This window comes from Eschscholzia californica, unplaced genomic scaffold, assembly GCF_041429995.1.
Source record: "Eschscholzia californica isolate CP2 unplaced genomic scaffold, dmEscCali1.0.p SCAF_2, whole genome shotgun sequence".
Lineage (NCBI taxonomy): Eukaryota > Viridiplantae > Streptophyta > Magnoliopsida > Ranunculales > Papaveraceae > Eschscholzia > Eschscholzia californica.
This window is the reverse complement of record NW_028238309.1, coordinates 45,939,344-45,966,892: the sequence shown is the minus strand read 5'-3', so window position 1 is coordinate 45,966,892 and position 27,549 is coordinate 45,939,344. Positions and strand designations below refer to the sequence as shown.

General features: G+C 36.4%; 4 protein-coding genes across 5 annotated transcripts; 2 read left to right on the top strand and 2 right to left on the bottom strand.

Annotated features, from left to right (window-relative positions):
- Positions 1-410: 410 nt before the first annotated feature.
- Positions 411-3,071, top strand: HCF152 (Tetratricopeptide repeat (TPR)-like superfamily protein). The gene has a single exon (XM_086660009.1). The coding sequence runs from the start codon at positions 613-615 to the stop codon at positions 2,779-2,781; it is 2,169 nt and encodes a 722-aa protein (XP_086516135.1). The 5' UTR covers positions 411-612; the 3' UTR covers positions 2,782-3,071.
- Positions 3,072-3,146: 75 nt separating this feature from the next.
- MCM8 (minichromosome maintenance 8) lies at positions 3,147-11,577 on the bottom strand. Its single transcript, XM_086660008.1, has 17 exons — positions 10,925-11,577; positions 10,562-10,693; positions 10,360-10,477; positions 10,037-10,259; positions 9,718-9,881; positions 8,176-8,439; positions 7,728-7,823; positions 7,434-7,586; positions 6,594-6,664; positions 6,384-6,502; positions 5,798-5,927; positions 5,380-5,431; positions 5,148-5,298; positions 4,876-5,050; positions 4,007-4,177; positions 3,802-3,915; positions 3,147-3,437 (listed from the first exon to the last, which is right to left on the bottom strand). Exons 1-17 carry the CDS (start codon positions 11,114-11,116, stop codon positions 3,387-3,389), a joined length of 2,376 nt encoding a protein of 791 aa, XP_086516134.1. The 5' UTR covers positions 11,117-11,577; the 3' UTR covers positions 3,147-3,386.
- Positions 11,578-21,276: 9,699 nt separating this feature from the next.
- On the top strand, positions 21,277-24,745 carry LOC147558339 (putative RNA-binding protein ARP1). Of its 2 annotated transcripts, none has more exons than XM_086660006.1 (6): positions 21,277-21,941; positions 22,023-22,179; positions 22,682-22,814; positions 22,915-22,960; positions 23,610-23,856; positions 24,346-24,745. In XM_086660006.1, the coding sequence occupies exons 1-6, from the start codon at positions 21,732-21,734 to the stop codon at positions 24,363-24,365; spliced, it is 813 nt and encodes a 270-aa protein (XP_086516132.1). In that variant the 5' UTR covers positions 21,277-21,731; the 3' UTR covers positions 24,366-24,745. The 2 variants fall into 2 exon arrangements, with proteins under 2 accessions (XP_086516132.1, XP_086516133.1); XM_086660007.1 differs by having other exon boundaries at positions 21,313-21,941; positions 24,358-24,745.
- A 725-nt stretch (positions 24,746-25,470) lies between these two features.
- LOC147558338 (F-box protein At3g07870-like) lies at positions 25,471-26,951 on the bottom strand. Its single transcript, XM_086659011.1, has one exon. It carries the CDS (start codon positions 26,949-26,951, stop codon positions 25,764-25,766), a length of 1,188 nt encoding a protein of 395 aa, XP_086515137.1. The 3' UTR covers positions 25,471-25,763.
- Between the last annotated feature and the right edge of the window lie 598 nt (positions 26,952-27,549).

The following is a 27,549-nucleotide window of genomic DNA, read 5'->3' as shown; positions in this document are numbered from 1 at the left end:
CCTCTCTCTCTAAAAAAAAAAAGTTTAAAAAAACTCTCTAAATACTCCGGCGAAGGGAACCCCTTCGCCGGAGTATTTAGAGAAAGAGAGAGGAGAGAGAAATTTTTTTAAAAAAATTAGAGAGAGAAAGGAGAGTTTAAAAAAAAATTATGTTTGAAGGTCGCTGCCGGAAAATTAGCCGGTCGGCAACCTTCGCCCGTGAAGAAAATGAGGTGGCGAGAAGATGAGGTGGCAGAGAGAGCCGATGAGTTGGATGAGAGAGAAGTAATGACTAGTTAACGAGGTTATAACGAAATCTGAAAAAGGGAGCCACTTAGGTATTTTTGACAAAGTAGGGGGCTAGACAGGAAATCGGTCACAAAGTTGAGGGCTATTAGGGAAATAACCCTAATCTAAATAGAACCATTGCAGTGCTATATTGGTCAAACCATCTTGGTTGCTAAAGTAGAGGATATAATCCCTTCACGTACCACTAACCCCATCCACCCCATTTCAATCTCCTAACTATAGAATTCTTCTTCTTCTGACCCCCTAAAATATCTAATCCTCTTTAGATTAGATCCCCTCTCTTTATACTCTCTCTTTCTCTCTCTAGAAGTATATGGAGAAGCCATGATAACAACCATATCCTCAACAAACCCATTTCCTTTAACCCACCCATCTCCATTCCAATCGTTGCCTCCAATACTCTTCCCCACCACCACCAAGAACTCCAAGCCACCTAAAAGCTCATTTCGAACTCACGCCACCAATCACACAGAATCCTCCTCCCTTTCCACCACCAACACCACCACCGGAGACCAACAACTTCTGTCACTACTCCGTCAGAGAAAGACAGAAGAAGCATGGCTCAACTACTTCCACTCTTCTCATCTCCCAGATTCTCAATGTCTAAGCCGTCTTGTCTCCCAATTATCCTACCAAAACACCAAAGAATCCTTCACCCGTGCTCAGTCCATCATCCGTCGCCTCCGAGACCTTCGTCAGCTCCACCGCCTCGACTCCAACTCCCTCGGTCTCCTCGCTGTGGCCTCCGCCAAAGCCGGTCATACCCTCTATGCTACCTCCATTATTAAATCCATGCTTCATTCTGGTTATCTTCCTCATGTTAAAGCCTGGAGTGCAGTTACTAGTCGTCTTGCTGCTTCTCCAGATGATGGTCCTCTTGAAGCCCTAAAACTCTTTAATTCTGTTACCTCTCGCCTTCGTCGATTAACTGACCCTTCCATAGCTTCCGATGCCCACCCAGATACAGCAGCATTTAATGCCGTTCTTAATGCTTGTGCTAATCTTGGTGATACTAATAAGTTCCTTCAACTGTTCGACGAAATGCCTGAGTTTAATGCTAAACCAGATGTTCTTACTTATAATATTTTGATCAAGCTTTGTGCTAGAGCTAATCGAAAAGACTTACTTGTTTTTGTATTGGAAAGAATTATTGATGAAGGAATTGTTCCTTGTATTACTACTTTGCATTCTCTCCTTGCTGCTTTTGTTGGTTTCAATGATTTAGAAACTGCAGAAAAAATGGTTCAAGCTATGAGAGATGGTCGCCGAGATCTCTGTAAAATCATCCGAGATTCTACTTTAGATAACCCGAAACAAATCGAAGAGAATGTATTTAGTAAGTTGCTACCGAAACCTACAACTTTGAGTAATTATGAACCACCATTGTTACCCAAAGTTTATAAACCAGATGCTAGAATGTATACCACATTGATGAAAGGGTATATGAAAGAAGGACGAATTAGTGATGTTGTTCGAATGCTCGAAGCAATGAGGCTTCAGAGTGATAGTTCTAGTCATCCCGATCATGTAACATATACTACTGTTATATCTGCATTAGTCAAGGTTGGAGCAATGGAACGTGCTAGGCAAGTACTTGCAGAGATGGCTAGGGTTGGTGTTCCTGCAAATAAGATTACTTACAATGTTTTGCTCAAAGGGTATTGTCAACAACTTCAAATCGATAAGGCAAAGGAGTTGATTGGCGAAATGGAGAGTGATCTTGGAATTGAGCCTGATGTTGTTTCATATAATATCTTGATTGATGGATGCATACTTATTGATGATAGTGCACAAGCGCTGGACTATTTCAATCAGATGAGATCAAAAGGAATTGCACCTACAAAAATTAGTTATACTACATTGATGAAAGCATTTGCATCAAGTGGTCAACCAAAATTAGCTAATAAAGTTTTTGATGAAATGCTGAAAGACCCAAGAGTAAAAGTTGATCAAGTTGCATGGAATATGTTGACGGAAGCTTACTGTAAATTAGGGTTAGTTGAAGAAGCAAAGAAAATAATTCAGAGAATGAAAGAGAATGGGTTTTACCCTGATGTAGCTACTTATGGAAGTCTTGCAAATGGGATAGCAGTAGCGAGAAAACCAGGGGAAGCTCTTCTGCTTTGGAATGAAGTTAAGAATAGGTTGAAGGAAGAAAAGGAAGGAGTTTGTACACTTCCGCCATTGAAGCCTGATGAAGGTCTTCTTGATACTCTTGGTGATGTATGTGTAAGAGCTGCTTTCTTTAAGAAAGCCTTGGAGATAGTTGCTTGCATGGAGGAAAATGGGATATCCCCGAATAAGACCAAGTATACAAGAATTTATGTGGAGATGCATTCGAGGATGTTCACAAGTAAGCATGCTTCAAAGGCTAGACAAGATAGAAGAAGTGAGAGAAAAAGAGCTGCAGAGGCTTTCAAGTTTTGGTTGGGACTTCCGAACTCTTATTACGGGAGTGAGTGGCGACTAGAACCAGGCAGTGATTGGGAGTGAGGATGGCTTTAGTCAGGCAGTGCTTATGCCTGATGATTCTGTCCAAGAACTGTTTATTACGAGCTAACAAAATGATCAAGATGCAAAGTAAATGAATGCAGTGTCATGGTGAATCTATTCACTTATTCAGCACAAAGGTACAAGTGTAAGTTTATTCAAAACAGAGTAGCTATTCGATCAACTGTGTTCTATATGTATTAATGAAAGAATACAAATATACATACCAGTAGAATAGTATATGTTATAAATGTCGTGAAATGCTCTTGAGTATATCCTTGTCTTTTTGTTAATGGCTTCTTATTTGACTGCAAAAAAAACAAAACCTGCATATTTCCTCAATGAAAGAAATAAAAGAAATAGGCAGAGACGAAAAAAAACCCTTGTGCCTTCATTGAGAAATCTGGTATCAACTGAATTTCATTTTCTTTTTAAGATTAAACTTTTCGACAAGTACATATACAATACATATTTGTCGTGACTCATGAGTATTCAAGTACGAACAATGACATTGATTTGCTTTTTATTCGAAACATCCTGGAGTAGAATGTGGCAAGGACCTTGGGTTCTACAGATATCTTTCTGATGAGCAATCCAGCAAAATGGAGTTAGCACCTTGATCTCGATGTTTGACTCCGAGAGTAAGATGACGACAAGACCTGCATGAGCACACCTAATCTCATGAAAAGGAATCCGTGGAACAAAAACATGCTAGTATAGCACCTTAAGTAATTCAAGAAAATGAGCAAACTCTTCTAAGTAACCTGATTCTTGGTAAATTTTCAATTTTTATCCCTATCCTCTGAGCAATAGTCTGATAGTCACTGATGAACTGTCACTTCATTTTTTTCATTTTTCTGTTTTGGGATGTTTCGTCGAGCCCCAATGAGGATATGTATAATCTAATTTTCGTAAAAAATGACATCTATAACATTGCCGGACTCTTTTACAGGCACCCAAGTCCAATATCACGTAAGCCGGTCGCTATTCATGTTTGTTTCTTAGTTCATACAGATACAGTACCTGATACATCTTTGGCCCTTTCTTCAGTAAGTAACCAACACTATTTAAGTTATCCACAAATGTGTCGATGTCTGGAACTCTCAAGTCAATCCTGTCTGCCAAACTGTATATTTCCTGATACGCAGAAACAGAATATGTATATACATACGACTAAACTTCAATAAGAAAAAGTAATTGCTAGATATGAAAGCATATTTATGCTTACAGAAATCGAGAAGCAATCTTTTTGCTCCAACTCTGATTGTTTATTAAGAGCACTTAGAAATCGTTTTGCCTCTTTCTGTTGACTCATCCCACCACTTCGACCAAAATCAACACGACCATGCTCATCTACATATTTATCGTACAAGGATTCATTCATAATTTCAACCACATCCTGAAAGAAACGAAAGAGATAGGAAATCATGTGCCAGTTCCTGTGGAGTTAAAGGTGTATGTGTGTGTATGTGTGTGTATGTGCGCAGTCTTCTTTCTACATGTAAAAACTCCAAAATGGTCATCAGATTTTAAGTCAGTCGTTCATGTTCGTCATACTTAATACATACAAACCTAGGCACTCCAGGTTCAGCCTTAATGCCTACCAAAAAATAGAAGCTACCAAGATATGTATGAAATTATTAATCTTTATGCGAGTAAGATGAACTAACACCTAAAAGCCTGCTTCAGAGTAGTGTTTTTTGGTCCAACTCGATTGGTTTGGAATCTTGACACTGACCTCTTCATGTTTTCCAACAGACTATGAGTTGATTATTAACCATTTGGTTGAGGAATAGGATGTGATTCCAAAGCTTATCAACATCCTTGAAGGGTAGCAAAGAAAATTTTAAAGATGGAGGTATTAGATTCACTTTTAGAAACTGGTTAATCATTCAGCACAAACCTCAGAATTCCAAAGTCAACACTCGACAAGAAACAAAAACCTCAACGAGAGAGATAAAGGTGCTTCATAGTGCTGAAGATTCCACAGAAGTGATTTAATTGATTTACATATACATGAACCTTAAGAGGAGAGATGCAGACTATTTATTGTATCAGCATGAAGTTTAATAAACTGTTTTGTGAGAGTGAACTCACCAGGGCATCTTGAGCTGTAATTTCTTCTCTCAAGTCTACCCTTGCTCGCGCTTCTGCAAGCCGAACTAAACTTTCTAACTGGCGTGCTGTTATTGGTGTACCATCAGCAGAATTACTGTGGTGTCTCAATTGTAAATAGAACTTCTGTATAATTTCTGCTGCAGGTTTTGACATCCTATACCCAAAAAATTCAAAACTAGTCACTTATAGTTTCCATTTTCGGAAAATTCGTTTCAGAAATTACCACTGAATATTGAAAACAGTTAAATCACCTAGGGAAGACAAAGCTCCTCGCATAAGCAACGTATTTGCGAAGAAGTGAACCAGGCAATGGAACAAAGCCTCTGTCCTTGACTGGATCAAGTCTCAACCTTGAAACTAGGGAACCACGCTTTACTATTGTGTCTCCATCAATCACCAGTGCTGCACAATGTGGGATAAAGGCATCTTATTTCAGAGACATGTTCTAAGATCTTGGTTAATAGTTAAGTACCAGTAAAGCACCTCTACAAAGCTTCTTCGGGGAAGGTGAATGATCTCCATATCCTGCATGAAGCTGCAAAAGAAACAGTCACAAACGCATTTCGTCAACAAAAACAGAAATGTCCCAAATGGACCAATCTTACGAGTTACGCTAATCAGCAGAATTCAGGACTCACCATTCCATGGGGTTGACCTAGATTTATTACATAAAAAACGAACTTCTGTAGTTCATTTTTTCGGTTACCATGTGAATTTCCCAATGCAGTTCTACCTAGTATTTGCTTTTTAGTTCTTACAACCATTCCATGAGAGATAAGTTTGGCATAATATTAGGCCAGCTCCCTATGGACATATACACATACCCTAGATAAGAAAGTATAATCTTTTATAAATGTTTTAGCATCGGCAAAAAGTTTGGGCTACAGATATGGTAACTTACCGACATAATGTGCTCAGACAGTCGCTTATCCAGCACTTCATCTGGTTTGTCTAGTAAAATGAAGACCAAATCAAATCGGGAGAGGAGGGCAGCACTCATCTTTAAATTCTCGTTGACAGTTTTTGCACGACTGTGAATGGAATTGAAGATGTGAATTATGAGAATGTAGCATCACAACAATAACCAATTACGGTCCATGTGGAAGAAAGAGTAATGCTTTTGGAGTATGTAGTAAATTTAGCACATTATTCTTCAAGTCTTAAACCCTTTAACTAACCAAAATACTTTGCATTGAAAACAACTAATGCTAATATTTTAACATCATAATAACATTAAAAGATTTAGGAACTATAATATCTATAAACTGTCATCGAGAAAAAGAACAAAAAAGTGTGTACAACGTGTCTTCATTAACTAGTAAGTGGTGACCATGAAAATGGCTAGTGCTATTAAACAATGTTCGAATTTCAAAGTACACCATAGCAAGAATGAGTAAACCATACGAAGTGGAAATCCTAAGAAATAACTCTTAAGAGCCTTTAAGCGTCTGCAAAAGAATAAAAGAAATGGGTTTTGGAAATATTACTTATAATGACCCCCAACGGGGTTTGCTGCTGCTAAAACAGAAGTCCGCGCTGATAAGCTTGCTACAAGTCCAGCCTTTGCAACGGAGACACATTGTTGCTCCATGGCTTCTAGTAGAGCCTAAAATAAATAAAATCCTTACTAAAACCAAATTATCTTGCAGTGTAGGTTAGAAATTTCTAATGGTACGATAGAGGAAGAAAAGGAAGACCTGATGCTCGGCAGACATTTTATCGAACTCATCAATACAACACAATCCACGATCTGCAAGTACCATGGCACCTACTCGCACATTTTATTTTTGTCAGTTATAAAAGAAAACAAATTAACCATTTCTTGAATGTCTAAACGCCTTTAGATGCCACAAAGAGTTGGGTTCTTTAGGAAGGGAATGGGCCTGCTGACTTTATCATCCCTTAAACAATAAGGATAGATTTGAAGGTAATTTTGACCCCACCCAAAAGAGTAAAACCTTTTAGGTCTAACCAGAGCAAATAATGAAGTTTCAACGGAAATTATAGAATATGGTGGAAGTGATGAAATTTACAGAATATATTGTAAAATTTGACGAGAATATAGTAATTCTTCAACCCACTCGAGTGAGAGTTTAAATATTTGAAAATGGTGGTGCCGAAAACGAAAGAACTTCTCCGTTGTAGAACCAAAAGGTCGTCTACATCTCTTGCAGTTTCCAGGACTACAGGCAATTAATTGCTGGTATCGTAAATATAAGAGGATGGGCAATTAACTGGTTTGGAAAGACAATCAAGATCAATGTTTTAAAAAACTTTCAAGGCGTGCGCCTCGAGGCGAGGCGGTCACCTCATGCCTCGAAGTGTACATATTTGAACTCGAGAAGAAAACGTGTGTATCTGAAGTCACGTGTCATTTTTGAGTTGTTGGGCAACACAAAAATATTAGTATGTTGTTTATTTAACACAAAAAAATAGTTTACACCTACGCATGGAGGTGTCGCCTTGCCTTGTGAGAGCAAACCACCTCGAGGAGTAAAACCATATTTTAAGACATTGATCAAGATTAAAGGATTTACCAGCTTCAAATGCATAATCACTTGTCATATGATCTTTCACAACAGCTACAGTAAGGCCAGCATTTGTTGTTGCGTTACCACACACATAGATCCCTCTCGGAGAAACAGCCGCAGCTGCTTGCAGCAGTTGGCTCTTCCCTAGTCCAGGATCACCTAACAAGATCACATTCATTGTCAATTTTAGACGCAGTATCTGCACTACAATCTTTACCGCAACGCATTGAAAGCATCAGACAGGTAAACCTTCAAATTCCTTCACCCGGTTAAGGAAATTCAACTAGGCTAAGATCATACCAACAACAATGACATGAATGTCTCCACGTACAGGAACCTTATTTTGATCCATTGAATGCTTTCGTACTCCTCCAAAAAGTGATAGTGCTATTCCCGCTTTGAGAAATAGATAGAGAAAATTATTAGTAAAAGAGCCCGGCCACAATCATTTCGAAACGCAGAGACATCTAAAACCAACTAGAGATGCACAATGTGAGTTTCTCAGATTTATAATGGGACCACAGGAGAAACATGCTGTGAATTTTTGTACCACGTGGGTTCCCTTACCTATGGTGTACAAAGATGTGACTCCATGCTGTAACACTAAGGTAGTGGTGACTGGAAAGTTCAATTGGACTACTAAACTTTAGATGATCCCGAGAGGAGATGAAACTAACACAACGAAGATTAATACAAAATCTAAACGAGATAGAAGGAATACACTAGAGCAAAATGTGTAGAAGGCCACCTTTCAGCAGATCATGCCCATAGATGGAGGGACAAAAAGAATGAATGATTTGACGGAATACATCCGAACCATGCTCCTCGGAGAATTTAACAATAAATTCCAGATCCCTTGGAGAAAATGAGTACAAATCAAACATCTCTGTGGCTCTAGCGTTGCTACCAGTATCTTGTGAACCTTCAGTTGCTGACTGGGACTTGGAATTTTTAATTGAAACTGCTTCTAGATACAAATAGTATAAACCTTGATTCTTGCTTTTTGATTTCCCTGAAAAATTCAATGTTTTCTTGAGTGTATTCTTCAAAATTAAGATTTCAACACACTAAAAGCATGACATGGACAGAGCAATTTATAACAACCATCAAATATAGGAGGGACAAAACACCGTTACAGTGTAAGCAATTAAGCATAACGTCACTTTTCGTGATTTCTAATCACATAAATGTTACGAACTGTAAAGACGGGCATGTTCTTTGCAAATCTTGCTCTTATAACAAAGAAGTTTTTCATAATAATTATCTATTGGTTTGACTTTGACCATTTTCTTTATTGGTCACGGGTATTAGTTCCGCGCAGGAAGACAGAAATGCTCTACAAAACAATTATAGGAGGCTGCATCTTGGCTTTGTCCGTGAAAGAGTTACAAGACAACTACCGATGAGATGGCCCCTTTGCGAGTATGTGTAGGTGACTAGTAGAGACTACATGTCTTCACAAAATAAAAAGGGAGCATTGGACGACAAGGAGGGTGGAGATTTTTTGGACCATCCTTATTGCTGAAGAGTAAACACAAGCAACTCATTCACCTACACTTTGAAATAGGGGGATGCTCATGCAAATTTTGCAATTTACATCCAAATGTTAGTGGTGGCAAGTAGTGGTAGTTTAAATTTGAGAAAACCTTTTTATTATACTCTTAAACCATATAACATGTTAGTGTTGGAGTCATGGTAGTTAAAATGTTAGCTGTGGCAAGTCATGGTAGTTTAAATCTGTTTGACTAATTTTCGCTGTCCAATAAAGTTCAGTCTTAGTTAAGGTATTAAGTTTCCACCGAAATCACCAAAATTTTCATTTTCGACCCAACCGAAGCAAAATCTTACTTGATTATTTCCAACAATAACAAAAAATTCTAAGAACAATTTGTTCCCACCAAAACTTCGGGAAAATTATTTACTTCATTTTTTGTATAATAGATGGTTTGAAATAGATATTATTTTCATAAATCTTAATAGACTAAACGTAGTTACTCATAAGCATAACCTAATGGTATATCCTTCATAGACACTCAGAAAGACAGGCCGAGTATGGCACATAACCCATTTAAAATGATATTCGTTTTTTTTTTTCCTTTTTCCCTATAGCCAACCGGGCATAGACCCTCTCACTTGGAGATCAAATGCAAGTTCCTTTACCAAGTTCAATGGAAGTCGACAAGGAGATAACCTAGTGATGGACCTTTTTTATCAACCATAGACCCCTCTACCAGAGTATATTCTATAAAAATATGCATGAATACATATTTAAGTAGTTGTTGTTTCATACCTCCTCCAATATCCATGTAGTTGTTTAGTACTTTTACAATTCCAGTAACAGTTACAACATCTCCCGGGATGCAAGCATCAACAAGATCTTCACTTAACTCACATTCTACAGTTCGAGGCACCCTACCCTCCTCATGATTTTCAGATTTCAGCAGCTCCTGAAGCCTGGAAAGATCCAAGACATGGAGTAATGGGATACTAAGTTGGTATTACACTATTAGAGACTAAACACTAACCTGCTCATCTGAAGCAAATGGAAGACCCTGATCAAGACAGACTATTGAACTATCAGAGAGACATAAAGAATATAATAAACTTACCTTATCTTCTGAAAATCTATTGGCCTAGCAGTAGATCTAATTGGGTTAAAGGTTCTGCTTTTGCAACCCTGGAGAATACATACGGCTGGAGGAGAAAATTTTCCTTCAGGGAAGATACGCTTGATTTCAGAACCGCATTTTGTACATAAGAAGTTCATTTGCATCACTAAGGGCTTCACAGTGCTCGCTTTTAGAACAGTTCCACGGACTGATACTAGTTTGCCTATCATATCATAGAAGGAAGACAGGTTACTTATGATGGTCATTTCTACTAAGCAGAAAAGAACCACAGAAGAAAAAGGCTCAAACGAAGATGGTCTTACTAATATAGGCAGCTTTTAAATTCTTCAAAGCAATCATTGACTCAGGATAGTTATACAACCGAACTTTTATCCTCGCACTGCTCTCTGAAGCGCCATTCCCCCATTTCGACAACAAAATCTGCTGAGAGAGTTGGCTGAGATAACCACACAAAAAAAAAGTAATTGGAATTTCACTAAACTATGAAGTGTTTTCATCCTCAACCTTATGAACTGCAGCAGCCATGCATGACAGGGCAACCTTCGGTTCTACCACTAGGGATTCGTTAAACCTCTTAACATCACATATCTTCTGAAACTGTTGGTGGTCAAGTTGCAGGACTTCATCATCTTTTACCTAGACAATTAACAAATAAAACCCAATTCAAGAAAAAACAAATAAACAATAAAAAGAGGCAAGCAACAAGCATAAAATATATAGTACAACTAGAAAAGTGGTGATGGGTGTTGGAAAGATTTTCATATGCACAGAGAACTAAAACGCTAAGTTGAGGTCATGGCCTAAAAAATAAAACCCTAATATTGAAAATCTCTAGATGAACGATTGAGGTGAGTTGATTATTCGTACCTGATCAACTAGATTTCGGCCAGAGGGAGATGAAAAGAAGTTAGAGAGTTCGATTATGAGCTTAAACTTTTGATCATTCAAGGAAAATTCGATTTCAGGGAAATAAATCGGCCAGATCTTCGCTAGGTCGGTCGTATCATTCAGTGAATGATTCTGCATACTTGAATCATCTGGTGGTACTTCTCTATACATTCTTTGGTTTCTCTTCAAATCTTGGAAGCTTTTGGTTTCTGCTAATTTCTCAATTTTGTTTACTCTTATTTTGGATTTTTGCGCGCGAAGACGAAGAAGAAAAAGAGAAAGCGTACCAGAGACACTTGGGGTTTTAAACTTGGTCTTTTTGAGTGAGGAATTATTATCAATTCTCCCGCGAATTCTCCTAGGGCGCCAACTGAGAATACAAAATAAAAAAGAGGTGCACACGTATCCATATGGTCAATGTTCAATTTCGGGGTGGGATTTTGGCGGGAACCCACATCTACTCGCCCACGTCCCAGGGGTCCGTCGGTGTCTGGTGTCCGAGCCGGTCAAAACTGCCTACTCGATAGATTTCTATCAGATGGACATTGGCAAAAGGGCCTAACCGACGCACCACCCAGGTATGTCCGTTTCGGGTGTTCGTTTACTTGCTCGTGATACCCGCTCATGAGTTCAAATGAATATGAACCATTAGATTTTAGAAAAAGATGGTAGATTTTAGAAAAAGATGGTAGTGTTAGATTAGATTGGACTATGATATATAGAACCCTCAAAATCAGTGTGTCAGCATAGGTTTACATACATAGGTAATCAGACTAATTGTTCAAGTTGTGATGAAATTAAACCTTCTGAGCATGTTTTGCTTCATCGTCTTACTAAAAATATTTGGTTTATTTCAATGTTGGATCTACTAATATCATTTCAATTTCAAATTGACGTCATCATGGAAAGATTTAGATAAGATATCATGCACCACAAGTTGAAAAGAACCTTCATGAAGTGTACTACTTTATAGGGGTGAGCAACGGTCGGCCAAACCGACCAGACCGAACTCGACCGAACCAGACCGAATGATTTTTAGGCCGAACCGAATAGTATTCAGCTCGACTCGGCTGAAAAATCGATCAACCAACCGCTGTCTGGTTTGGCTTCGGCTTGAAATTTTGAAAACCGCCCAAACTGAACCGGTCGAACTACACATATTTACTATATATATATATATGTCGAACTACACATATTTACTATATATATATATATGTCGAACTACACATATTTACTATAAATATATATATATATATATATATATATATATATATATATATATATATATATTGTATAAAATAATACTAGAAGTATTTAAAAAAAGATTGAAGATTCAAAAAAGATTGCCAAATTTAAGCAGAGAAGTCTGTAAAATCCCCCCTCCCCGCATACTTCCCTTTCTGTTCAAAGTGGTGAATTTTATGCAAGATTGAGAAAAAGGGAGATACGAGAGGAATAGTTGATGTTGCTAAATCTTTAAAGTGGTGGATTTTATGCAAGATTGAGAGACAGAGAGGAGTTTCATCGGACTTCTGAGCTTGAGAGATCGAGAGATGGAAAAAAGACGGTGGAAGAGAAGGAAAGTTATTGATGGGTCCTTTTTGTTTGGGCAGACAAATTCAAAATGGAGTTGTTTTACTATAATACCCTATTAGTTGATTAAATTACAATTTTCATAATTGAGAGAAAAATCTCAACCATCTAATATGAACTTGGGAGAGTAAATCCCAACCATTAGAAGGGGCGGTATATTCTTAAGAGATACCCTCCTCTCTTGTAATATGGATGTTATTTAGGTTTCAATCTATTTTATGTCATTTAATTTTATGTTATACATTTAGGGATTTTGTCTAGGTTTCTTACATATGATTTCATGTCTAGGTTCCAAATATTGTTTTATAGGATATTGGGGCACCCACTTTTTTGGTAATTTTGCCCGAGTAATGATAGAAGAAGAAGAAGAAGAAGATAATGAATTAGATTAGTCCTTAACCTCCATTGATCCTCTCGAACTACAAGTATATTTATGTTTTATAAAGAAATATGCTTATTTCAAATTTGAAGTTTTGTTTTGTGTTTTGGAATAACAATGAGCAAAAATTCTACGAGGAAATGCTCACGAAAGACTATAAATTGTGACAAGCAATCCGAGAAAAATAAGTCGTAAAAAGTAATGGCTTAAGCAATATAGGGTTTTAGCTATGATTAAGAGTTAGGATTTACATTTTTTAGTCTGTGTCTTGTCAATTCCTTTCCCTTCATGAGACACTTTACATTTGAAAGATCTATGAATTTTACTTATGTAACTCTCATGTAGTTCTCAGAGGAATAAGAATGATCTACCACGTGATCTTGTGATTGTTATCACTTGTGCATGAATTATGGTTTAATAAAAAAAAATTAGGATTTTAGCTTTGTACCTAGATTCTTCCCATTTTCATTTTCTTTTTCGGATAACTTTTCATCTTTCTCACTTTTTTATAGTCTGGATTTCAATTATCTCGTAGGTTCATCTTCATGTTATGAACAACAAGAAAGATGATCCTTTCGTACCAAGCTCAATCTCAATAGGCATATAAAGGGGACGAAGATATGTATGGTCGTGCCAAGAGGGTTCAATATGGCTCGCAGGAAGAAGAGTGTTTATGAATTGATTTTGACTATTTGTTTGTGTTTGTTTACGTCAATTGATTTGGATGTTTAGCTCATGCTTATCCACGTATATGTTTGAAATTGTATGTTTAGCTCTTTAATGTATTCGAAATAACTGTCTATGTCTCACAGACACAGATTATACCCTCAGTATAAAATTAAAATCAAAAAAATTTGCTTAGCCACACGTCTCTCTCTAATTTTGGATCTAAACCATTTAGTTTTTTATTTCACATGACATCGTACATAGACTAGAGTGAAAGAGGAGATAGTACAAGTGAGCACGATGTGACCATCATTTGATGTCGGCACGAGGAGGATCGCCAACAACAACTCACACCCCTTCCTCCTTATTTGAATTAAAAACTATATAATTCTGCGGGTCTTTTCGCCAGTTCACACCCACTCTCCTTCCAGCTCATACCCTCACCACCCCTCCAGCCGTGTTCACTTTTGTCCACTACACTTCACTACCTCTAAGGGGGGGGGGGGGGGGGTAGTGGAGCGGGACTTTCACAGACTTTCATAGACAAAATGTTTCGTAGACATTTCAAGACATTTCGGATGAGTTATTATAGACAACATGTGTTCATAGACATTTTCAAGACATTGAGAGTTTGTAGACAAAATGTCTTTATAGACATTTCAAGACATTTGATCCATAGACAAAATGTCCTGGGGACATTTTAAGATCTTGAGTCCATTGACAAAATGTGTAATGCATATTATATTGTGCTAATCAAAAATATATTTTTCGACTTTTGTAGACATCTGTGAATATTTGTGGACATTGATGGATATTTGGTAGACATTTATTATTTTAATATTATTATTATTATTTAATCACATGAAATAATATATTAATACTAACATTTCAAAAATATATTTTTCGACTTTCGTAAACATCTGTGAATATTTGTGGACATTGATGGACATTTGGTAGATATTTATTATTTTAATATTATTATTATTTTTTAATTACATGAAATAATATATTTATACTAACATTTCAAAAATATATTTTTCGACTTTCGTAGACATCTGTAAATATTGTGGACATTGATGGACATTTAGTAGACATTTACTATTTTAATATTATTATTATTGTTTAATCACATGAAATAATATGTTTATACTAACATTTCAAAAATATATTTTTCGACTTTCGTAGACATCTGTGAATATTTGTGGACATTGATAGACATTTGGTAGACATTTATTATTTTAATATTATTATTATTGTTTAATCACATGAAATAATATATTTATACTAACATTTCAAAAATATATTTTTCGACTTTCGTAAACATCTGTGAATATTTGTGGACATTGATGGACATTTGGTAGACATTTATTATTTTAATATTATTATTGTTTTTTGATCACATGATGGACTTCAAATGTCTCTTGTTTTTTGAAAGACATTTTGGCTTCCAAATTTGTCCCAAATCCTTCACAAATTCATCAAACTATGAAGTCCACCAAAGTCTGGAACATATTTTGTCTACAATCGAATGCCTCGGACTTTCATAGACTCTCAAATGTCTGGATTTGAATGCCTCAGACTTTCGTGGACTCTCAAATGTCTGGATTTGAATGCCTCAGACTTTCGTGGACTCTCAAATGTCTGGATTTGAATGCCTCAGACTTTCTCGGACTCTCAAGAGTCCGCGAAAGTCTTGCTCCACTACCCCCCCTTAAAGACCAAATTCTCACTTTGTACAATCACGTTATATACTTCTTTAAAGTTTTTCCAAAAAATGTGTGTACCAAGTGAGGAGTCTAGACTCACAAAGTTTTTATGTTTTTTTACAAAACTAGAATGTTTTTTCTCCACACCTAGGGGTTTCTTCTAAAATTAAGCTTTTCCCCTCTTCATTTTCTTTCTATGTTGTTGAATATAAAAATCAAGAGAAGAAAACGCCATTAGTTACCATATTCATCTAATGGAGATGTATCATTGCGATCTAATGGAAGACAGTATCTTTTTGTTCTCTGCACATGTGTTTCATCATCCTAATCTAAGGAGAAAATGACGGTTGTTGTTCTAGATGTTCTTATTTTCATGCTCGGTCTAAACTCAATTGGCTGACTAGACTGATGTTTAGGGTTTCTCAAGTTGTTTATTCTTGTCGTAGTTATGTGGTTTTTTAATTCTTCAGCTTGGCCTAAAATTTCGTTATCATCTCCATCAACCCATTATCATTAAAAACCTATTTCAAAAATTGGAGGGGGCGGGATTAAACAAAAATACAAAATTTGTATCAAAGAAGTTGAATTTCCATTTCATTTTTTTCAAATGATTCATTTATTTGGATTCATTGTTCGTGGCCATCCAAAATCATTATCTTCCTCACTAAACAATTTTTTTCGGAAAACTAACCTTATAAAAGTAGATGTGGATTATTCAAACATAAGAATTTCGGAGACTAGCTAAAATCAGTGAGATCATTAATCACTAGTAAGAATGAAACTATTCTTGTTGGTTTATTATCTCGAGGATCTCCCTTCAAGAAGATTAAATTTAGAAACCATCTCAGACTGGTTTCTGAGAACTTAAAATCGGATTCCCACATCTCTCTAGGTTTAATCATTTTGATAGATGAGAGTTGTGTATAGCATTTTTGGAAGAGGCCCATAGATGCTCCCATGAAAATTTTGACAAGGAGGGTCGGGTCGTTTGACCTAATTCCCCTTTATTATGGGTCAGATACGTACAGCTGGCCACGTTAAATTCACCCTAGTAGCATAATAGAATCTGAGGATTCTCATTGTCACGTACTCACGTGGTGCTTCTGAGTTTTTCTGCAAAATCTCAACCGTTCATATTTCAGTCAACTGTTTATTTGACCACCACTAGGGCCGGAAGTGTTTTATGATTGGCATCTTTAAATCGGAGCTGTTGATAAAAAGACATGGTCATTTTGATTCTCCTGTTGAAATTCTTAGTAGGACCGTTAGGCACGTGGATACTTAGATGCCTACAACCATGATCACAACAAGCTAGTGCTTGTAAGTTAAACAATAATACAATATACAATGTAAAATTAAAACCGTTGATAGAAGAAGTCATAGAATTACAACAGTTTAGTTACATATGTTGTTTGTAACTCGAATTGTTAGACGTGTGCACTTAACGTGAATCTCTTGGACGGACATGACTCGAGATGGATAAACACGAGGCATACAGAAAATATAGCTAGTGACGTGGCTGAGAATTTGGGGACCGTATATTATGATAGAAAACACTCCACCTCACCTTTCTCTCTCCCCCCACCTCACCCTTCTCTCTCTGTCTTCTTCGACTAGGTCGTCGGCCGGAAAATTTTCCGGTCGGCGACCTTGAAAGATTAAAAATAATAATAATAATTTCATCTCTCTCTAAAAACTCTGACGAAGGGGTTTTCTAAAAACTACGGCGAAAGGAAACCCTTTTGTCGGAGTTTTTAGAGAGAGAAAGGTGAATTTTTGTAAAAAAAATTTGATCTTCAAGGTCGCCCGCCAGAAAATTTTCCGGTCGGCGATCTTGTCGGGGAAGACAGAGAGAGGGGTCAGATAGAGGGAGAGAGAGGTGAGGTGGAGGGATGTTTCTTAAATTTTTTATTTTAAACATATAAATTTATAGGAAGGGTTAGCTAAGGAATTTATCTTAAAAAAAAGGTCAAATTTGAATTTACAAGAAATAGGGGGTAAGAAGGAAGCTGGTCAAAAAGAAGGGAGTCAAATAGGAATTAACTCAATATTTTATTTTGTATGATAAGATAACAACAATGTCCACAAATAGTTAGATGTTTATGAAAGTAAAAGAATATATTTTGAAATATTAGTAAAAATATGTTATTTCATATAATAAGATAATAATGGTAGAATATAATAAGATAATAATAGTAGAATAATAAATATCTACCGATTGTCCATTAATGCCCGCAGGTATAAAACTGTCATTGAAAGTTAAAGAATTTGTGTTTTGATATATGAGTAAAAATATGTTATTTCATATTGTAAGAAAATAATAAAAATATTATCGTAGTAAATATCCATCAATGTCTTCACATACCCAAAGGTTTATAAAAGTTCAAATAATATTTTTTAAAATATTAGTAAGATAATATTGTTTCATATGATAAGATAATAATCTACCGATGTTTATTTTTGAAAAAAGAATGTAATAATAATATTATATATTTCTTATAAAATAATAATAAATGATATTAGTAATAGTTAGCATTCTTTTTTTTTTGAGAAAGAAACTTTCGTTTCATTAATGATGGATTAGAATCCAAACATGTTACATGGCTTTGATACATCATGAGAATACAAAATCAAATTACAACATGACAATTGCATGAACACTTTACTGCCATAAATACAGACACTTGGACCCTTAAAGGTCATAACAAAACCCTAGAAGGCTATAGCAGACCCTTAGAGGCCATAAAAAGACCTAGCGAAGATCTATGCTTTATTTATACCACAATCACATATTTTCTACATATGAGTCATGAAGATCACTCTTATGAATCGAACCCAGTGTGACCTCTCGATCGGATTTCAGAGTACTGTACATCTAACACAATAATTAATGGAGAATTTTGAGATTTGAAGAATATGTGGAATAAGGTTGTTGACCGAATGGAATTTTTTCTTTTTGATGTCTTCTCTTCATAGTTTGATACAAGGTCGTTTGTTCATCTCTCCTTGACGTCGATTGTTCTTCATGTCGTATTTCTTCCAGATGCCGAAAACCTGCAAGGTGAACCCTAGAAAGGTTGTAATTTGAAGAAACTATATGTCTTCGATTAGGTTTGTAACCCTAAAAAGATACGGGAAAACCGACACTAGAGATGAATTCCATGAGAGAAAATAATTGTATCCATGCCAACATCTTTTTTCATATTATCTTTTCCCTTCACCGGAAAAACCTAGATTTGTGGAAGGTGTTTACGCAGAGTGCGTTTTTTTTTTGTACAGAGATTTAAGTCCAATTTCACTTTCAAGTTAGGGCAACAATTGCAATAGTTATAGCAATTATACTAATAGAATTAATAATATCAACATTATAGTAAAATGTATACTATATATTTTGCCAATAGACTTTACCTTTGAAATGTCCACATAACATTCGCGGAATCAATGTCTTAAAATGTCTTGAAGACACTTTATTTATGAATTAAATATCCTCGAATGTCTATAAGACATTTTGTCTGCAACTGTTCAAGAATGTAATGTTTCTTCCACTACGCGCCAGTAGCGTGTGGTGGGGGGTGCAGGGTGTGCTCCTGCACAGGGCCCCCCACCACATGGGCCCCAAATTTTTTTACTTTCTTATACTTGTATAAGGCTAGAGTTATCCAAAGGCCCACGTGAGAAGTTATTAAGTTGGCGGTGACTCATAACCCTAGTTACTTACTCTTCCAATTTCACTTTCCTCTCTCCCTTTTTGGCTATATAATATTCTCTCTTATTACCTTCTCTCTGACAAGTAATCCAAGTACCCACATTGGACGAATTATTGACTCCTTGTTACCTTATCTCTCTCTACCCAAGCTCATCAAGTAAGTCTTCTTTCTCTAGATTATGTAAAAACAGACTAACTACTACTGCTCACTTAGTTTTGTTTGTTGTTATAAGCAATAAAAAGTAGAGATTGACTGTGAAGGTTTAATTGAATATTTTGTTCAAAAAATGCGAGGAGAAAAAATATCAAATAAGAATACTAAATGTAATCATTTAGTTCAAAATACGACCTTCAGATTCAATTTGTTGATGGAGTATTTTTTTATAGTTATATTATTTAAAATTTTATGTTTATTATTCTGTGGGAGAAAAATTTATGTATGTAAAAAGTCCCGTTAATATTTTGGCACCGGAGTCCCAATTTCTCAGCCACGCCACTGCTACGCGCCCTCCCTCGCAGACGAAACTTGTCCGAGAAATTAGGGCCAAAATTTCCAAATAAAATAATGAGGACCAAATCTGCTCCTAACTAAAATACGAGGGGCGACAATGGAATTAGGCAATTAGCCTTAAAAACGACACCTCCAATAAGTCATTGTTTGCTTGACCCATAGTTTTAGAGACATGGTGGGCCACGTGGTACCCATAGGATGTACAGTGCTCTGAATACGATGTAGTCAAGCTTACTTCTCTTTCACTTTGACCATCTGAACCCAAATCAGAGAATATTAATATCATCCGATCCTGAAATACCCAATTGCCCGTTTACCCATACCCATTTGGTTTTCTACTTCAACATTATTCACGCAATAGTTCAATAATTCATGGAGTTTCACTTCTATTAGAATTGAATTTGAGACCCCTAATATGCTTAGAATTGAATTTGAGACCCCTAATATACTTAGGAGTGGGTGTCCAACCACTACATCAAGTAATGGTGGACGGTACGTATTTCTCATAAAACCCAACCTTCCAAAATCCAACTTGGTCAAGTGGTTGGACAACTACTCTGCGTCATCTAAACCGATCATCATAGTCGGTTAACCGAGTCTATATAAGCGTATCAGGTTCGCCCTAATCAATCATTGAAAGTTCAACCGAGCGTCTGAAAGGTTCGTTGATTCTTCATTATCTGAGTGATATCCTAAAGTTAACTGTAGACATTGTCAAAACTCTCTCGAATTTTCGCGACATGAGTGTGCATTGATGTACGATTGATGGATATTTATTATTATTTTATCATATGAAATAACATATATTTACTAATAAAATACGTATTATCGAACTTTCGTGGCCATCTATGGATATTAATGCCTAATTTGTGACGAATTGACGAATCTGGCTCTCATAAGTCTTGACAATTCGATGGCTTCCAAATGCGTTTGACAGTTCAATTTGCCCCTCAATTTTTATAAAATCTTTTACTTCTACTATTATGACATTTTTAATTTATAATTACATTATTTGTCCGCCTCATATCTCTTCTCTCACCCACTTCACTGTTTTACTCATCCACCTCATATTTCTTTCTCCTAGCCGTCACATTTCTACTCCTTCAACTTTAATAGTCGACGACCTTTTGTCGTGTGACGACCTTTATAGCTCGAAGAAGAAAAGAAGGCGGGATGGAAGAGAGTAAAATATGAGACGAAAGAGAAAAAAATATATGAGGTGGGCAAATAAAAAATTATAAAGGTATAAATCAAGACTCTTCTTTTTCAAAGAGTCCGTAGAAGATAAAGGTGTAAAAGGTAAAATAACTATCCACTTTCTATAACTTCTCACATTATTCTCTCTCTTTAAAAAAACAATTACATTTCTTTCCTCTTTTCTCTCTACAAACAACTCAATATAATCTTCATTATTATTCTTCTAGAAACTACTACTTATTATTTTTAATCTATTTTTACTACTTGAATATCTGTAAATGACCAAAATATTTGACGATAACCGTGCAACATGCATACTGAAATTTCGTGACCTACGACACAGGCTCTATCGTGATAAGAGTATAAAAGAAATATCTGACAAAAATTAGAGACCAAACCGAACTGTTAGATTTAATTAGGAGTCAAATCAGACTGCCCAAAGAAGACACGAAGAAACATTTCAAATGCTACCAACCAATAACATTGTTGGTAAGTAAAAGAAAAAGTATTAAATTTCAAGAGGTTTTGCATGGAAAACATCTCCTTCAAGTTGTACTCAAACTGCATAATCTCATAAATATAAATGTAAGCATTTGTATCTGTGTGTGAGGAGAGAGAGAGAGAGATTGAGAAAAAAGGACCCCAGAGCACGTTGAGACCTAAGTTGAAGGAGTAGTCTATCTGTTCGCCTGTCTGTCTCTATGTTTTTTTTCCCTTTATTAATTTATGTTTCTTTACCAAGCTGTAACACTTATGCACTCCTCAACATGCATTAGTCTCTCTCTCTCTAGTCTTCTCTCTCCTCATCCTCCTTATTTAACTTTCTCTCTCTAACCTATTCTCCGCCGGCCTCCACCCCAAGTACCCAATTCTCTCTTCTTCAATTCTCCACACACATTCTCTCTTTCTCTCTATCTATCTATCTCTAAAATTAAACCCCATATATAAGTAACTATACTATATATGATCATCAAACTATAGTACTAGTATTTGATAATAAAATCATCAATTAATTAGCTAGCTAGGCAATGACAATGATGACCAACAACAACAACAATAACAATGGTGGTGGTATTGGACAATTTGGAGATACAACATTAACTAAGGTTTTTGTTGGTGGATTAGCATGGGAAACTCAAAAAGAAGTCATGAGAGATCATTTTCATAAATATGGTGAGATCTTAGAAGCTGTTATCATATCTGATAAAATCACTGGTAGATCCAAAGGCTATGGATTTGTAAGTACCATCTTCTTCTCCATAATTAATTCTCTCTTGCTACTTTCTAATTTACGCCGGTGATGTTAATTTGATTTGTAGGTAACGTTTAAGGAGCCGGAATCGGCTAAAAAGGCATGTGAAGAAGCCACGCCGATGATTAATGGACGCCGAGCTAACTGTAATCTGGCTTCGCTCGGTGCACGCCGTCCAAGTCCAAGCCCAAGATCTTCTTTGCCTACCACAAATCCAACTCAAGGTAATGGACCCACAAAAAACTGGGCTGAAATCCTCTGCTGACGGCTTCATTGCACTTATTTTCATTTCTTTCCATTGGCTGAGTGAAATTCGGCTGTCCATCAGATTTTGAATTGAAAATTTTAGGCACTCCAATCACTATTAAAAATGTGGAATGATGGTCGAACTCGAAATTTGGGCCCTATTATAAGGTGGAGGGTCGAGTTCCGCTCCATGTTTGTTTCTCTTTCTGAATTGTGTGGGCAAAAATGTGGAATGATGTTCGGACCGAAAATTTGGGCCGTACTATAAGGTGGAGGGTAGAGTTCCGCCCCATGTTTATTTCTCTTCCTGAATTGTGTGGGCAAAATTCGACCGTCTACATCACACTTGGACCTAATCTCCACCCATAGTTTTGGCACCCTATCAATGTCGAATTAATTTGCTTGTAGTTGTAGGATCTAACTTTGTATGATGGTATTTTGGTAAGTTGAACTAAGGTTTTGATTTTCTTGGTAATGAAGGATCTAACGTTGTACCAAGATCCACGTCAGCAGCACCAGTAGTAGCAAATCGGGTTCAGTGGTATTACCCAACCGGCGCTCCAGCTTCACCTTTTCATCACCCGCATCATGCAATTCCTTATCATCCCTATGCGTGAGTGATTATGATTTTTGATGGTTGGATATTAGGATCTATCTTAATATATGTAGATCGGGAAGTAGCTTATAACTTTTCATCATTTTCTTATTTTCAGATACTCTCCTACTACCTACATTGCTACTGATATGTCATACAACCATGTGAGTTCCTCACCACAATTATTCAAAGTTCAATAAATTACTTTTATGAAAATACTTTTTATTTTTTTTGTTGAGGTTTATGAAAATACTTAGGCTTTTTAGAGTGAATTAAACAAATCATAGTTACGGTATATCGGTGAAATCCTAACATGGGTAGAAGATATTGAGAAGGAGATTATCTGAAATGAAAAGTAGGGATTCCGTTTATCGAATCCTTGACCTAGAGGGTAGAAACCAACTTGGTAACCACTCTGACCAAAGGTTGTTAACAACAACAACATTTATTGTTAAAATGATCCATTGCAGTTGTACTTGGTAGTGGTTCTATAATTTTCTGCATAATTTGGATCTCATTAGGTTGTTATAGTGTTTGTGGGATCAACTTAAAGTTAGTTTTTGGAAGATCACCAAAATAGTGTGAGATCTGTATTTATACGTAACTACAAATATTCACACTCAATTTTAGTAGTCCAAATATGTGTGAGCTAATCAGAATTGGGTAATATCGGTTAAAGAACAAGAAAACCAAATTGCTAGTAAAATATACAAAAACGACCCGCATTTTGCATACTATATTGATAAAATTATATTTTCCATGCTGAAATCTGATCAAATTTTGTGATTTGTTGGTGGCCATGGGGAGAAACAGAAGGTTGGGTATAACAATGGTGGATCATACATGAATGGGCCTTTCACTCAAATGTATCCAGCAACAGGACATGGTATGGTAAGTGGTGGTAATAATACAATGATGCCAGTTTACCCAATGTATCATTACCACCATCATCATCAAACTCAGATGGGAATTCCTGCTCACATTTATCCTTCTACAACAACACCACTCACTTCTATCCCTCCCGTTATCTCCAAACCTCCTTCCATGGCTCCTAACACAGGTACTTTCACTTTCTTCTTAAAAGACGGAGCATTTTCTGTATACCATATTACGTTTGTTGTCGATGACAAGCTTTGTGCAAAAAAAAAAAAATTCAATTGTGGAGGCCATAGGTCTCAAGTACTGAGGAGTACGGACACGTAACAGAGACCTTAGCGCTTGGGTCTATGGTCGAGTAACCATTGGTAACAAAGGCCAAGATGGGTCAGGACGTCTAAAGTACTCGCTGGTCCCCGAGCCATATACTCATAGGCCACGGGGGCAAACCCACTACTAGAGTAGCTCTTGCCTAGAGATTTTCACTTATCCTAATCCTTCTATTAGAATAGTCTAAATCTCGTAAATACAAATTCCTGATTCTGCCCCTGAAGGACGTTATTTTGAGAATTTATTACGAAGGACAAGAACAAAAGAATTTTTGGGGAAGATTAAAAATGTATTTTGATATCTTTATTTTAGTCTATAATTCCTCAACTAATATATGAAACAGTTTGTTTGGCAGTGGAGTAGATAAGGTGGTATGGAATTAGATGGAGAAGAAAGAGCAATAACATAAACAGCTAATGGAATTGGTCTGATGATATATAATGTGGCCAAATGTTTTGTTTTCTGATCAACCCTATTATTAATTATTATTTTTCTTTCTATTATCTATTCTTAGGTTTTGTTTTTGTAGGAGTTAATAACATTCATTTATTCTCTGTCTAACTCTGTATCTCAGCTTGAGATACATCAAAAAAAAAAATGTGACAGTAAGAAGTCTTTTTCTGTTTACCCCTTATTATTTATGGTAAACTTTCATTGGCTTCATTTAAATTGATCTCTCTTTTCTCTCTCTCAACAATTTTATTTAAACTAGTATGAAGGTAATTGATACTAGTTTTGTGAAACTCACTTTGATATACTGCTAGCCTTAGTTTCAATAGATTTATTAATAACCATGACAATCGTATATATATAGCGTTGCAGATTGGGCCAGTCCAATCAATTTGAGGACGGCTCGAAATTTTTTTTATAAAACCTTACACAAAAAAGAGAAGTCTAAATAGTAAACCATTGCAGACACCATATATGAAGCAAAGAATTATAAAACCTTAGTTTCATGTTGCTGTTGCTGGAACATGAAAGCTTGTTGTTGTTGTGTCGTTGCTGCCGTCTGTATATAAACCATTGTAGGACACCATATATGAAGCAAAGAATGGTCTTGGGCTACTAGTTGTGCATTGTCGACCACTCAGTGGCATGGGATCCCACGGGTTGTAGCTCGTGAGTTGGCAGTGCATCATCAATGAGCTGTCCCATGTCAGCTTCTTTAGCCCACCGGCCTTTTTCAAGTTAAAAAATGATTAGTTTGAACTCTCATTAACGCCAAAAAAGTAAAATGGCTTGATCTAGAGTTGAGAATTCGAAAATCCTAGATACATATTTCCATTTTCCAACTTTCACATTAATCGAAGAACAAAGTTCAAGAATTAAAAAAAAAACAGGAACATTTCAGGATTCCCCGGTTTCAAATTAAGAACAGATACGAGAACATCAATAAGGCCAAATGTAATGACTACCGTTGATAGTAGTCAACTTCCAAAAAAACAAAAATATTAGTAAACCTTAATTCCAACAACCAAAAGCTAAAACCCATAGATTAAAATATATAACAACTAACAAGAAAGTTTCATCGAATCTCAGAATGAAGACAATGAGTAGGCATCTCACAAATTCTAGAACAACAGCATTGAGGACCATTATTCCCTAAAGCGTCTAACCTTGACAGTCAATAAAATGGCCGACCTCATGCTCACAAGTCACAAATATAAGAGGTGTTCCATACGAAAGCAGCACTACCACTAACAAATATTTAAGGTTAAATAGAAGTCGAGATTAAGAAAAACAAAAACTATCGGTGCAATCTCATTGTTGTGCCAGTCCAACATCGGTCTCAACTACTCTTTCTTCGTTTATCATCTTTGACATGACTCCCATCTCTCTCAACGAGATATCCGTGTTAATGTGAGGAATTGCTTCAAAATCTGTCAACCCAATATCTTTTACGAGTAATTTAGTTACGGTTGCAGTTATCGGATTATAACTACGAAGACCCTCATGCCAGTATAATATTTCGTTGCTCTTCGTCAGACCAAGTAGCATAGGCATAACAAATATGCCATAGTCGTGTGGCCATCTCATAGTGACTTCTTTACTCCAACTCCAAGAATCATCATCATCGTTATAATCACCGTACCCTTCTTTCTTCTTAAAATACCATATATCCGTAAACTCATTGACTATTCCGTGTATAAAACAAATATGCCCTCCCAAAAGACTGACATAGTAAAAGTCGAATATGTCACCATAATCGCAGGGTGGTGATGGTAGCAACCCAAACTCCTCGGTTGCCAAATCGAACGCCACAATGTCGAATTTGTCGTTTTCATTTATGGAAACAAAATGAATTGCTCCATTCGCACAACAACTTGAATCAGTTACCCAGTGGTAGATGTTTCCTATGTCTCTCCACCCACGACCATCACCAAGAGTGTAAACCTGGGCTAATCCAACATCATAGGGTGATCCCCAAGGGTAGAAAATTCTTAAAACTTTGTACTCGTTAGTTGAGTATAAATAACCGTAGCCACTAATTAATTCGCCTAAAGTTTGTGTAGACCTTGGAAGATCAAAGTATTCTCCGGTATAAGGATTACAGATGTGTATAGGATCAAAGATATTATCGTGTTGAATCGTAAAACAAACTAAACCATTGCACGATCCAACAATTGTATCAAGAATAAGTGCATCTGCTACTTCAACCTTATCTATAGGAGGATGGTGTATATGTAATGTATCGGTCGTATAAGAGTAGCGCTCCTGTTTACGTTTAATATCGTCAAAATTTCCATAATAAAATTGAACACTCCAATTGACACTATCTTCTGCTCGTACTTGTTCCTCCTTTTTCCCAAACGAAAACAAAATACCAAGTTTATTGTGAGGACCAAGAATATCTCTCCATGTCTTAGAGACTAACTTAGCCTCTGATATGCACCCTTGAGGAACACGAGTAACAATTTCCTTTACTAGATCAAGCGGAAGGTTCTCCATAATTAAATTAAGGAGAAACAAAACAATTAACGATAGATATAGTACTAGATTGTTAAACTAGGTTGTGTTTTCTTAGTAGCTAGATTGTTAAGCGGAAGGTTCTCCATATATATAGATCTCGTTTGAGATACCTCCTCCGCAAGTTTATGAAGGGATGATAGCCAGAGTACAAGTCCCATCAGGAAAACGAATTCATAACTTCTAAAAACGATAAATAGAAATTACCTTTTTTTTTATGAGATAAATAGAAATTACATTTTTTTTTATGAGAAAATAGAAATTACCTTTGACAAAGGGAAAACTGAACAAGCCCTCCGACCAACAAATCACAACTCGTCGTACTGCATGTACAATCTAAGGCAGATTTTCTAATTGAGATATTTCGAGCTTGGTCCCTAGCTTGTGAAAACGTTGAACATTTGACCCCCATATGTGTCCGGATGTCAAATTTGACACATATGTCACTAGGGGTGGGAAACCGGCTAGCCCGTTCGGGCTCGACCTCACATTAAGTCGGATCGGGCCAGTTTGGCTCAAGATTCATGTGAACATTAGGGCAGTCGGCCACGTTCGCCCCAACCAAATAAGTTTTAAAAAA